The following is a 14,608-nucleotide window of genomic DNA, read 5'->3' as shown; positions in this document are numbered from 1 at the left end:
CGCCTGGGCAGCAACCACGTCTTCTACACAATTTTGTAAATGACTTTGAATGTATGTGAGTGTGCCTGTATGTGTTTGTGTGTGTGGGTAATGATGTACAAATGTATGGCAATGGGTACGGCTGCCTTTGCCAAGTGTCTTGTGTGGCTGACAGGGTGCTCCCTTGTATGTGTGTCCAAATATCTTGATGAGCAGTTGGGGAGGTGGAATTGACGCCCAAGAAGGAGCTTTGCCTTCTTTTGTTGTGTTTGATGAATTACCGTGAGTCCTTTTTACGAGAAGTTTTGCCTGTCTGTACTGTGCTTAGGTTTTCGGAGGCCACCCCCATCCTCCCTTGCCTTGATAACAAGCAGACATGCCAACCTCTCCTTCTCAAGAATTTGTCTCCTCACTTCTCTCTTCCCTCTAGGTGTTTTGTCTTTGGCTTTTCTTTGAGATGTTGACTCCCGAACCTCGAACAAGTCGCGCTTGTTCTTTGAGTGTGTGGGTGTTTGTGTAAGCGTTTGCACACATCGCAGCAATAGGAAGTTGTTGTTGCCGTTACTTCTCCGTTTTCGGTATACCCGAGCCGATTTAATGTTTCCCACATCATATAGTCGCGTGTATTTGATGGAAACGCTAATACATATCAGCGGGTATATATGGAGTCTCATAAATACCTACATTTGTTTGTCGATATGTGTGTGTGTGTGTGTGTTTGTGTATAAGGACATCAAGCCAAATGTAAGAAGAACAGGATGAAGAAGGCGATGATGAATACAAATGAAACGTGTCTGTGGCTTAAATGGGAGCAATCGCTTGTGTGTACATACATGTGTGTGTTATCACACCCTCACACATGTATTACAGTGCATAAACTTCACTATCTTCCCAATATCCCTTTCATACATGCTTTGATTTGAAATTGTTTTACCATTTTGAAGGGGGTTTTCAAAGATTATTTTCATTTCATTGTCTTATGTGGCCAACTCTTCACCCTGCGGTTATAAGCAGGATGCCCAATATATTTGGTTGACCTAAGCACTTGGCCAAACTATCCTTTTTTTCAATCAAAACAAATATGTGAAATAAATATTCTTGTCATCATTAACAATAATATACCGAGCGCAATTGGAAATATAACGTTGGAGATATATTTGTGCGCTTGGTAGTCTTTGCGTTCGGACTCTCTTAGAAATTCTGATTTGACATTAAGGTGTGACACACTACTAACATAGTGCACTGTTACGATGAGATCCCCCATTAGGAAAAAAAAATAAATATCCAACTCACTTCATACAACAATCAAACTTAAAAAAAGCTCTTATACTTGTGAAAGATATTAGATGGATTTTTGGATGGAGAAATAAAGCGCCACTCATCATATATACCAATTTTATAGAAATTTTAACATTGGGAACATTGGGTGAGCCCCCACTCTCATATCACTTCAGCTCAACAATATATGTAGACAATATTCTGTGCCGTGCGCTAAGCGATACTTATTTGAAAGAAGTTTTACAAATGCCGCCTGGATAAATGAGGGGGGGTTATTCCAGCATTCCAGGCAGTTGAAAAACTCACGCGAATACCCCTATACGTAGATATGGTGGCCTATGTTCCGTCGTGCCGCTCACTATGAAGTCCAAAAATCAATCTGCTAGAATTTGTCATCCGGCTTTTATCTGAGTTGGAACATCAGTGGTCACTTTGCTAATGGTAACAATTTTATTATTTTCGTATTCTATTCTAAATAATTTTTGCTCTTTTCGGCTTGCGGTATTAACGGAAACTGGTATATGCTTGAGGAACCTTCGTCGAAAACTACAACTCGAGATGTGGCAGTTGGGTTTCACTCTGGCTACTAATCTTAACAACTGATTCATAGATTGGCTCGAGCGTAAGACAGCCTGAAAAAGTGGCAACTGAAAAACAACTTAAATATTGGTTCAGCAGCCTTAGAACTTGCCTTTACCTGCCATTAATACATAACAGGACATATCCGTGCATATTTGGATATAGCCCACATAAAACCGATATCCTAGACGTCTCAGACGATTTGGCTGCAATTTGTATGTGACATACACTTGTCGATACCAAACCCCATCCTCATAGGTCCATAAATAGATGTAGCTCCCACGCTCAGAGAAATTTGTTAGTAAATAAAGCAAAAATGTTTGCGAATATAACAGAAAGTCTGCTGAAAATGGTTCAGCAGTAATACTATGCTAAAAGAGCAAACAGTTTCTGCTGTTTTTAGATGGTAAAGAGGTGCAAAAAGTCTAAAAGTGTCATAAAGACCTCGATAATTTGTATATTTCATCTTATTTTGGAATTTTGTGTTGTGGTTGTAGCTACATGTCTATATGTGGAGGTAATGATCCTTGTGAAGCTCCCATAGGTCAGCAAGCTCGTTCCGGTCCGGTCCGAGGTATCGAACGCCGTGGGAGCAGTTTGGCCATTGTTTATTTAAAGGCGCCAATAACTCGCCTTGTCCTAACAAGCATCAAAGGCATTTAGTATTTTTACAAGAGCCGGTGCAGCCCGGCCACTCAGTGAGATTCTCTGCTCGATTCCGCTGATTGCTCGCGACTGCTGTTGCCGCTACTCCATATGGAGCATTGCACTTTACGCAACCTGTGGCCCGTAGCTCGCAGCTAAGCTTCTCGTGACTACGATGCACACTACACAGATCGGAGCTCTCAGTTCCAGCACGTGTGGTGTTCATGGTTATCCCATGCCGCGATATTTTAGTTTTTTTTGTTAATTTTAGAGGCATATAGCATACAATTTTTTCCAATTTTCTGCAATTTGACAATTTTTTGATTTAGCAAATAACAGCACAGAAAATAACTACTTATATCATATAAGTACTTTGGACCAAGAAATGTAAGCCTTAAATTAGAAAAGAAATATATTCCAATATAGCAAACCAATTCCTAATTTCCTCTTGCCAACGCAATGCACTGCATTAATAGGGGACATTCCCTGCGTGTTGGTTGATAGAAAAAAAATGCTTGAATTGTTGGTAAGAAGTTCAATAACTTTTAATGGTTTTATTATGATTTTGAAAATTGTTCCCACCGGTGGCTATCGTGGCGCAGAGTTTAGCATGTCCGACTACGAAGTCATGTTACAACTTCCAAGTTATGTTGCTATGCAGCACGCAATTCAGACTCGGCATGAAAAAGGAGGCCACTTATCATTGAGCTTAAACCTTAATCGGGCTGCACTCATTGATATGAGGGCTCGAGGGAAGTAACCCCTGTTCCTTAATGGAACGTTCATGGGAAATTTAGTAATTAGTAGATAGTGTTTGCCGATTTCTGCAGACTAGAAGCTTTAACCCATAAACGATGACATTTCATCTGGTCATTATATGGACCATTTTTAATGAATTATTCATTTAAAAAAATCAAAAGAAAATAAAAAAAGTTTACAAGGATTTTCTACATTAAGCAGAAAAACTTTATCAAATATAGATATAGTTTTAAAGTTTCTTTTGTTTATAGTTTCGAACGTTATAAAATGTTTTTTGGTTTAGAGTGTGTAGACTTTTCTGTACCACTGTATATGGAGGGCGGTTACATCATTTGGGGATTTGACAGCCAAATCTAATTCACAAACGATACTGAAGAAATATTATGGACATATTAAAATATCACTATCCGTATCTCTTCTTTGAGTATCCACTTTCAGTTCAATCAAATGAAAATTAAGATTCTAGGGACTACATAAATTCAAACGGCGAATCCGTTTATATGGAGAATATATCATTTGAGGGAGCTATCTGGATCTTATGCGATAAGCGGTAATTAAAATTCTAAATGGATGAGATGCAAATGGGAAAGGAAAGCCGTTTTGGCCTATTTACAGTTCGAATCGACCTAGGAGCTATTTCGATTTTGATAGGCGGATATATAAATGCACGATCATGGCTAAATTTAGTTTTTTTTTTAAGTTAAGATGTGAAAATGCATTGCTGCATGCACATAGGTCGTCTCTTATGTGTTATGTCGAACTAACAATCAGCATTACTAACTAAAAACCCACCTTATCGCCGCAGAGAGTCAAATCCACCACGCACCGCTTTCGCATAACTTCGAGGAGACTGTCAAATCGCTCCTTCTTCCATTTTATTGCTTGCGTCCAAGCTGAGAGCACTTAACGATGAGAGTAGTCGTCGGCTAAAGTTTATCTATCGAGGCAGAAGAAGCAAAATAACAAGTAAAGTGTTACCCCATTTAGGGAATACACTACGTAAAATTTCCTAAAGATCAGCATATATTTCTATTTACAATACAGCTGGTGTTAATTGATTACTCGGTCGAGTGAACTCCTCTTTCATAGGAACACCTTTTTGCGTTTTCTTGTTATACCAAAGAGACAAGAATTTAAGAAAAATATCATAATCTTACTCAAATTGCGACATACATCTCTTATGGAAATTTGTTGGCCCTAAATGCAATTTTTATAATGATTCTGAAGAATTCACTCGAAAACGATTAATTTTGTTACCAAATCAATGTAATAGCCTTATGTTCCCAGCTTGGATAAAGTGAACTTTCTGAATAAAGTGAACAGGCCCTGGAAAGGCGTACCCCAGTGCGACACTTCTTAGGGAGAAGTTTTTCACCACCACAGTGGCGCAGAGGTTAGCATGTCATGCCTAAGACGCCGAATGCACGAATTTAAATCCTAGAATGAAAATCAGAAAAATTTTTAGCGGTGGTTATCCCCCTTACTAATGCTGGCTACACATATCCTGCCATGTTACAACTACTCTGCCAAGGAGTGTCGCTATGCGGCACACCGTTCGATCGATCTAATTTTTATCCGATCATTTTAAAATTTAGCCCTCTGTCTGTCTGTCCATGTTAATTTTTATCTGATCATCTTAAAATTTTGCAGATACATTTTGGCCTAGAGACGAAGCCCATAGAAACCTGAAAAAATTGGTTCAAATTTGGATATATATCTGTATATTCGTCCGATTCGTACTAATTTAGGATAATAATGTGGTCTTTTGTTAGCCGATCCTCATGAAATTAGGCACGAATCATTCTCTTAGATTACTTATAGGTGCAGACTCCCATATATATGTATGTATCGCCCGATTTTCCCTTCTAAAGCCTTTGTCAGTGTGCTTATCAACAGATCTTCCCACAAATGTTCACAATATCTTCTTCGATGACATCTACTGCGAATACCGAGTTTGCGATAACGTGTGTTCCGATCCTCACGAAATTTGCTACATAGGACATAGGATTTACTTATGACTGTTGGCATTTCTAGTGAACTCTATCGGAATCGGTTTAGATTCAAATATACCTCCCATATATATATATATATATATATATATATATATATATATATATATATATATATATATATATATATATATATATATATATATATATATATATATATATATATATATATATATATATATATATATATATATATATATATATATATATATATATATATATATATATATATATATATATATATATATATATATATATATATATATATATATATATATATATATATATATATATATATGCATTTTTTGTAAAGATAAAATTGAAATTGGGGCTATTAGAGCCCTTTTGGACCATGTCGGCCGAAAGATTCATAAGGTAGCTGTATTTTAATGTGGAGTGGTTTTCATAAAAGTCATTCATGTTTGATCTTAGATGCAAAATTTATTGACTATCGGACTATAATAATAGCGACCAGAAGAATACTATTGCGCAAGACCACCATAAACTATAATAGGCGTGTTTTATTTCGGCCGTTAATGAGTTTTCCTTGAATTTGAACTAGGTGAGTTGTTGCTTTGCCATCTTTGTGTTTATCACGGATGATAATTGTTGGTGTTGGTAAGAGGGAAGAATAGAAAAATGTATTGTAGCAAATTGGTAAATAAAAGTTCATTCTTCAATATGTATGCCTTAAAACATTCATCTATAAGTAAAATGATATTTCTGTTCTATTTGCATTCCGTTTTTTGCATGAGTGTTAGTGTTGTGTTATGTTTAAATAAAATTTATTTAACGGTAAGTGCTTGTAATCCATAATCCATCAGCTTGCTCAATAAAACACACCTAATGAAACTCTTTTATTTTTTCGAAACAAAAAACTGGAGATGTTCTTCAGATGTATTTGGTCAAGGACAAGTTAAAACATGTAAATGTTCAATATTCAATCAAACACTTAAGTAATAGAATTTAGTATGTTCTCGATATTTTTTTTGTAAACTAAATTTTTATTATAAACCTGCCTGCTTAATCATAATAAAGGCTGCTTATGGTTTTTTTTTGTGATAATAGCCGAATGTTTACACCGTAAATTATTTAAGGGTTAATGGATCTTTTAGTGAATGGACCAATTAGTAAATGGTTCCAAATGTGTTTTCCTTACGGTCTCATTTACACCCAATTAATAAGAGCATTTTAAGGAAATGTTTTTGTTGAACACTTCAAACCAATCTAAAAAGACACAAAGCCAAATTTATTATTATTGTTGTCTCTTTCTAATGACTTTTTTGTGTGTTTTTTTCGCAAATTTCCTCCGAAATATTCAAAATCTTAAATATTCGAAAGTGACATGGTTTAGCTTTTAATAATGATCATAAGCCTTCGTGTTCGAAGTGGTTTCTTTTTGGAGGTTGGACAAAAAAACAAAAACATTTGTTGTGATCCTACCTTGTGTAGCAGTACTGAAGCTTTCCGTTTCGAAGCCATTTTTGTGGTGCCACCTCCGCCACCGGTTGACGACGCTGTACGTGTCGATTGTTTAGAGGTTTTTCTCGGATTTTTCGGAATTTTGGATAATTTTTTTAACAACGTGTACAAAAGAATTAAATGGGCAATTTTCCGTTCGATGCGTTGAGGAGCGAAGTTTTCTCTCAGTACGAGTGGTATTTGCAATGCCAGACAACGAATGCCACAGTTGTTTAGAATTCTAATTCACGCGCACACACTCACTTTCACATGTACACATACACAGACACGGACACAAACACACACAGAGCTTGTAGCTTCGCTACTTTGGCGTCAAAGGGTTAAAGTGTTGTTGTATCTTCAATACTGTTGCATATCCGTTTTGTATTTGAGATTGGAGGATCTGAAGTTTTGGGCCCTTGTGTGGGTTTATTTTTTTCTAAATTGTGTTCGAGGTTGTTTTTATTTGTTGCCTTAATTTTTTTTTTTATTTTTTGTAAACAGTTGCTTGATTTCTCTTATTGATGTCTGACATCAATCCAATGATCGGCTAACATTTAAATTTTTTAAAAATATTTGCAATAACCGTCGTTATCCTTGCGGTTTGGTTTGTTTGGCTACGTTTGTCACTGCTCGAGAGGACACTGGACACGACTTATCACCCCGACAATTCTTAGCTAACTGATCAAAACAGAAACGTGCGAATAGATTTTGAATTATAGTGTGTCAGTCGAAGGCAACAGCAGGCCCACCGCAACAGTGGTGGCGGCCACAACGGCAGGGCAGTCAGCAGAAGGAGGCAGGAGCCGAATACAAGAGAGAGAGATGACACTTGCTGGGCAAACACACACGGTGACTTTGTTGTTTTGGGCTTTGCTCGTTCCTTTTTTGCCGGGCATGCGCTCTGAGTGGGCGCCAAACTAAGGCGCCGATGACAATCACACAAATGTGGGACGTTCGAGATGAGTGAAGGCCCAAAGAGTAGTTGAAGATAAAAGCATGATGAAGAAGGACATCAACAAAAACAACAACAAACGGTAGTAGAATGGTGGAGCTAGACCGACCATAAAGGAGCGACGAAATCAGCCATGGTGAGTTTTTGTCATCGCAGGAGTAGATGTCTATGTTGAGGCAACCTTCCAGCCAGTCAGTCAGCCATCCAGCCGGTGGCGGTGAGTGAGTGCATAAGGGAATCGGGAAAACATCTGAGTAGGCCGTGAGTGTGCTAAAACCAGCCAGTCAGCCAGCCAGCAAGGACAAAAACAGAGAGTCGGTAATAAGCGGCAAAATGTCAAAGTGCCAAACTTGCCATCACTCTCCTCGCAAATTTTGGCGCTCTTCAACACTACCGCCGAAAAGGGAGTTATGGAAAACAGCTGTAGTGACGTAGTAGGACGTAGCAGAAGCAGAACACGAGTCCTCGTGCTGTTAGTGTTTGTGCTTGTGCTCGTAAGCTCAAAGCGGGACTCTTGCCTGTTTTGTTGTGCCACACATTCTTGTGCAAGTAACGGGGGTAAATATCGACATCATCATCGGCATCAACTTCCTCGTGGTTATCATCATCATCGTCGTCATCATAATCATTGTCCCTATCATCGTTGTCCGCAACATCGTTGTTATTATTTATTTCGCCGTTGTTGTTGTTGCTCTCACGTAAACTTACATGCGGCAGAGTATGAGGGAGACAACGTTGAAACTCGTGGAGAGAGAGAGAGAGTATGTTTGAGCGATGAGAGAGAGGTGAAAGTATGAGAACGCGCGTAAAACTAACCACACAAATACGTACCCCTCTACCCCTCCCACCGACCACTGATGATGGAACGAACATATGTACATCCATGTGCCCTAAGTAAGGGGTCAGGGGTATGGGTCTCGGTGCGTACACTTGTGTGAGCCGCCATGCAACCATGCGAAATGCAAAAACAACAAAGCCAGAGGAGCGACTAAACGAAAAGTGAAAGGTATGAGTGCGCTATTTATTAGAATGAGTGATGGCAGGATAGTCTGAGAGACGAGAGGAATGGGAAGTGGTGTCGTGTCTCTCATCCCATCGTCATTGCTGATGTTGTTGTTTTTGGCATTTGGTGTGCTCACAAATATCATCCAAAATAAAAAACCGGTGTCGGCGTTTCGGACTTGAAAAATGATTAAAAAAATGAATAACATGGACCGTAGAAGTGGGCGTAGCGCAAGGGATGGGGTTATCAATGCAACAACGAGGGAAAACAGACAAAACATCGGCACAAGCAAAAACGTATGAATGGTTCTACACAAGGCGAGAGTACCAAAATCAAGCAACAATAGAGGACGATTGTACGGGAAATTCTGCCGTGGCCACCGATGCTAATGATGACGATGATGGTGATGATGATGCAGATGACGATGGCGGTGATTATGACGTCCCCTCACGGGCACCAGCGACTATATTGGATGAATAGAAATATAAGGATAACAAAAAAAAAAAAAAAACAAAACAAAATAGCAGCTCTCCAGGTCTGTGGATGGATTTGCATGCCACGCAAAACAAAAGCAGTGCTAAACGTCATCGGTTCCAAAGTGGAGTGAGCATTTAAGTGATAGGAACATCACAACCGCCATCAGCACTCGCAAAGGAGGTTGGTGCATAGCTGGTGCATGCATGCACGAAGCTTTTTCCAAACTGTATGGTGGACAATTGCCATTGTGTTGTTGTAGAAATAGAATTGGTTTTTGTTTTTGGTTTTCTTTTTGATGTGTCAGTGGTGGTACTCATTCAGAGCATGCTATTGATGGTAGTCGGTCGATGTGGGTTCAGACAATTTGGCAGCTTAAGATGTTTGGCCATGGTATGTGTTCACACATACATATGTAAGTATGTGTCACACCCACATCTATACAATACTTGGTGTGTTATATAGGATTTTGTCTTGATGGCTGGTTAACACGCATACCCATGGATGTTGAAGAGCGTAAGCATGTGTGTATGCAGACAGTTATCAACAATGTGAGTTGGGATATTCATTTGCTTATCAATGCTAGTAATTAATTCAGCACTGGCAAGAAGTTTCATAATCGTTCTCATATTTCAGTGACGAGTTTATCGACATATTCAGCTCTGAATAGGTTCCTCCTCTTTGGGTAAAGAAGAATCGTTGAGAATGCACCCTTCTATTAATACAAATAAATTTCCCATGAACATTCCATTAAGAAACATGGGATACATCTCACATGTCAATGAGTGCTGATTTTATTAACAATTGCTGATTTTACTAATTTTTGCTGATTTTACTCACAAGTTTCTCTGAGTGTAAGTATTTGAGCTTGTCGGAAATCAAAATCGTTCTGTTGAGGAAATTTGGTGCTTCAAGTTTTTCCACCTTTGTCTTCCTCGCAAACAGGCTGATTTCCGTTTTCTCTGGGTTAACATTCAGATCCCTTGGTCTAGCCCAGTCGTGTGTCATCTCCAAGACCCTTTCGGCCAATCTGCATAGCACAGTGATAGTCGAACCCTTGATGCAATGTGAACTGATGTGGATATTAAAAGCCGAAGTGGAATGTTCTCATTAAACTCCAACAGGTTCCAAACAAGTTTAAACCTGATATGATCAATATGTAATACACAGAAAAAAATTAAACGAAAATTTTTTCAATTAAAAGTTTAATTGAAAAAAAAAACAAGTTTCAATTACAAAATTAATTGAATCAATAATTTGTATACCCTACACCACTACTGTGCTACAGGGTATTATAACTTAGTGCATTTGTTTGCAACACCCAAAAGGAAGAGAGATAGAACCATTGATAAGTATAGCGATCGACTCAGAATCACTTTCTAATTCGACTTAGCTATGTCCGTTTGTCTGTCTGTCTATCCATCTTAATTTGTGTAAAATTTGTGGCACGAAGGATTTTGTTATGACTCTCAATATTGCTGGTGAATTTCATAGAAATCGGTTCAGGTTTGGATATTACTCCCATATATATGTTCGTCCGATTTGCAGTAATACACCAATAAAATGGTCATTTGTTAACCGATTCTCTTGAAATTCGACAGGAAGGATTTTCTTATGACTCTCGATGTTACTGCTGAATTTCATAGAATGCTGTTCAGATTTGGATATAACTCCCATATATATGTTCGTCCGATTTGCAGTAATACATCAATAAAATAGTCATTTGTTAACCGATTCTCTGGCAATTTGACAGGAAGGATTTTTTTATGACTCTCGATATCAAAATTGAATATTATAGAAATAGCTCTTATGTATATATATATCGCCCGATTCGCCCTAATTCTGAACCAATTTTGATGGACCTGATGTATCCAGATAGATTATTAAAATTTTACAACGTCTTCCTCGACGAATTCTACAATATCCATAAAGTTTGGTCGAAATCGGCATATTTAGATAGTTTTTATACCCTTTCAATAGTTTTTATACCCTTCATCATAGGATGGGGGTATACTAATTTCGTCATTCTGTTTGTAACACCTCGAAATATTCGTCTGAGACCCCAATTTTCGTCCGATTTGACTGAAATTTTACATGTGGTGTTTTGGTACCACTTTCAACAACTGTGTCAAGTATGGTTCAAATCGGTCCATGTTTTGATAAAGCTGCCATATAAACCGATCTGGGGTCTCGACTTCTTGAGCCTCTAGATGGCCTTTGGAGGGCGTAATTCTTATCCGAATGAACTGAAATATTACACAATGACTTCTACAATATTAAGCATTCAATTATGGTCCGAATTTGACTATAACTTGATAAAGCTCCAATAGCATAACACTTCTTATTTAATATTCTTTGTTTGCCTAAAAAGAGATACCGCGCATAGACTTCGACAAATGCGATCCATGGTGGAGGGTATATAAGATTTGGCCCAGCCGAACTTTGTACGCTTTTACTTGTTTTAATTGAACTGGAATTTTTTTTAATATTTCAAATATGACCTTAGTCTCAATAAAATGTATATTATTTCTCGTCCTATCAATTTATGACTGTGGTTTTTCGAAAAAGGTAAAATACTCCCATACCAACAGTCTTTTGATTAGATTATTAAATTTGTAGACGAAATTATAATCTTATTTATGATCAAAATTTCCATTATATTATTAATATATGTAATTCATAAATTCATAAATTTGCCGCCTCGCTACTCTTTCTTTTATAATTCAGGAAAGCATATTTTCCGACATCCGTAAAATTTTCCGACATCCGTGTTTGCGGAGCTTAACATAAATATGTGTGCCAAGTTGCATCGAAATCGAAGGTTCGCACATTTGCCTATTTTCAATAAATTCTTTTAATTCATTCCTTCAAAAAATTAATTGAGAATTTAAAAAAATCTTCAATCATATTTTAATTAAATGTGCAATTTATTTAATTGAAAATTTTGTCAATCACTGTTTCAATAATGGACTAAAAATAAATCCGTAATATGTTTTTTATGGTTGTTAAAAGTTCCCTTGACGTCAGGGCATACCGCCAATGAGAACATCTTGGCATCGAAAGATTCTATTCTATTTTATGCACAACGTCGTGCAGGGCAGAAGGAAACTTCATTGATGGCCGTCGGTCTCAAGTCTTAATTTTAGGCTTGAAGTGGTTTCTAAGTATTGCTCCGATGAAGACTGCACTCAACGAAATTTGCAAACATTTTCGTCTTCTATTTCAACTAACAAAATCTGCTGTTTCAACTACAAAACCTGTTTTTTAAAACGTGTTACTGCTAAAATCAATTCCACTGCTTTGAGTGCGTTTCTCACCCATTTTGTTTTAATTAGTTTTTAGTTTTACTATATATGATATATCCACCACCATTGGATGAGGGTATACTAATTTCACCATTCCGTTTGTAGTTCTTCGAAATAATGAGTTGCCCAAAAAGTAATTACGGATTTTTTAAAAGAAAGTAAATGCATTTTTAATAAAACTTAGAATGAACTTTAATCAAATATACTTTTTTTACACTTTTTTTCTAAAGCAAGCTAAAAGTAACAGCCGATAACTGACAGAAAAAAGAATGCAATTACAGAGTCACAAGCTGTGAAAAAATTTGTCAACGCCGACTATTGAGGAGAGAACACCCATTTACGATTGGACTTTCAATCTCCTAGAAGTTAAAATTCTTAGATTTTGTTCTTGACATTACATATAGAAGAGTATTCGGCTGTACTGTTTTTCTTTACACGTTCATAGATGGGCTTTCCTCCTTACAGCAATTTTCAAAATTGGCTAATTTGGAAGTTGGTGATGCGATTTAATCCATTAACATCGGAGAGGTAGAAAAATACCTTGTCTAAGAAAAATTCTAGCTCGAGCTAGGATTGTCGGAAAGTGAACGAATGAAGAGGAGAAAATTGGAAAGACAACAATTTTTATAGGTCAAAAGCTTGAACAAAAAAATTTCTGTTAATTCTTGCCAGTGAGATTGCTGGAAACCGTTTTATTGTCTTATTGCATTTGATGGTTTGCACATTAACACATTTATGGCAATTAAGCCTACTATTTTTGAAAACAGGTGCAATTGTTAAAGTCATTAAAATTAAATTTTCCTCTCCAAATGGTCTAAAAATATTAGGAAAATGATTTTTTCATTGTAAAAACATAGTGGCTTTGGCATTTAAGGCATTTTTTTTTTAAAAATTTTTCAAAAAATGTTTAAAAATTAAAAAAAATGGTTAAGTCAATAAAAATTACCTTAATAATGTATATATGAAATTTCATCAAAATCGGACAAGCGAATCGGGTGTTAGGCGTTAATGGGCTTAGCGTCCTTGTCCCTCCACCGGAAACAAGACGCAAAAGTATAACCAGTGAAAGTCAGACTATAATTTTGCTAATTACTCTTCTTTGGGACAAGTGTGTAATATTACCTCCAATCGGAATATACACTAATATCTCATCCTGAAGCATATCCTTGCAAGATATAAGTGATATATGAATGCTTCAAATGTGCTCATGAGAATATCCTGGACTGAACAACGACATATTTAGACACACATCACTTCATGGGTGAATATGAGATATTGAGCTTTGTTTCATATTTTTATTAAATATGATTGCAAAATTTGCCCAGGCTAGGATAACAGGCTGGGTAATCCAAAACAAAATAAAGAAGAGAGCTTCATGTTTCCATGGGTTTAAATAATTTCCATATCGAAAATGAAGACAAAAGGAACGACTAATCTCCAATGTGTTAAATATTGTGTCGAGCATTTCTAACCCACCATGGAGACCACCACTCACGGACGGCTGCTGGTGTTTCCAATTAGTTTTAATGCACCCAACAACTGCTTCTAACCCTAACCCAGTCCAGCCCCAGTCGCCCACAACGAGGATAACAAAATGCCAACATGTCCTGCTTCGATCAACCAGAAAATAAGCGCAAAAATCAAACAAAAAAAGAAGAGAAAATTGTCCGAGTTGATGACTGTGAATAGCTGTGCATCAGCAGCCGCGGCAGTGGCAGTGGAGCTACAACAACAAGAACAATAACCAAGGGGTCCAACACTGTTAGCTGCCCGACAAACCCAACATAAAGTGAACGCCTATTTGTATTTTATTATTTATTGTAAAAAAAAAGGAACCAGAGGGGACCGCCAAAGAGCACAGCGGTTTACTGGTCACCATTGCCAGTGGCAGCACTGGCACTAGCAGTAGCACTAACACCGGCCCCGGTTCCAGCTTCATGTTCCAATTACACTAACCACTCTGAAGCACCCACAAAGTTAAAACGTATCCACATGCACTAACAATAACCTGGTGTGCCCATACAATTGTGCAGCCACCATCACCTTCACCTGCACCTGTACCTTCAACACCAGCGACAGCCGATAAACACCAAAACCCTTTTGCATTTTTAAAGCTCCGTTTTTTTTCTGCCACACTGGGCAACAGAATCTATGGAATGGT

The 14,608-nt window shown here is 37.5% G+C and overlaps 1 protein-coding gene across 3 annotated transcripts in view; it reads right to left on the bottom strand.

Moving 5' to 3' along the window:
- Positions 1-14,608, bottom strand: part of LOC106082858 (rho GTPase-activating protein gacF) — a 167,281-nt gene that overhangs the window by 44,909 nt on the left and 107,764 nt on the right. The window contains exon 1 of one of the 3 annotated variants that reach the window (XM_013245595.2): positions 6,693-7,370. The exons of the other annotated variants lie outside the window; for them this stretch is intronic. Coding sequence (XP_013101049.2) covers positions 6,693-6,731 — 39 coding nt within the window. The 5' untranslated portion in view covers positions 6,732-7,370. Of the gene's footprint in view, positions 1-6,692; positions 7,371-14,608 lie in introns of those variants that run through there. 3 annotated transcript variants of the gene reach the window in all.

Source organism: Stomoxys calcitrans, chromosome 3, assembly GCF_963082655.1.
Source record: "Stomoxys calcitrans chromosome 3, idStoCalc2.1, whole genome shotgun sequence".
NCBI classification, from domain to species: Eukaryota; Metazoa; Arthropoda; class Insecta; order Diptera; family Muscidae; genus Stomoxys; species Stomoxys calcitrans.
The sequence above is the reverse complement of the archived record's forward strand: the minus strand, read 5'-3'. Positions and strand labels throughout refer to the sequence as shown.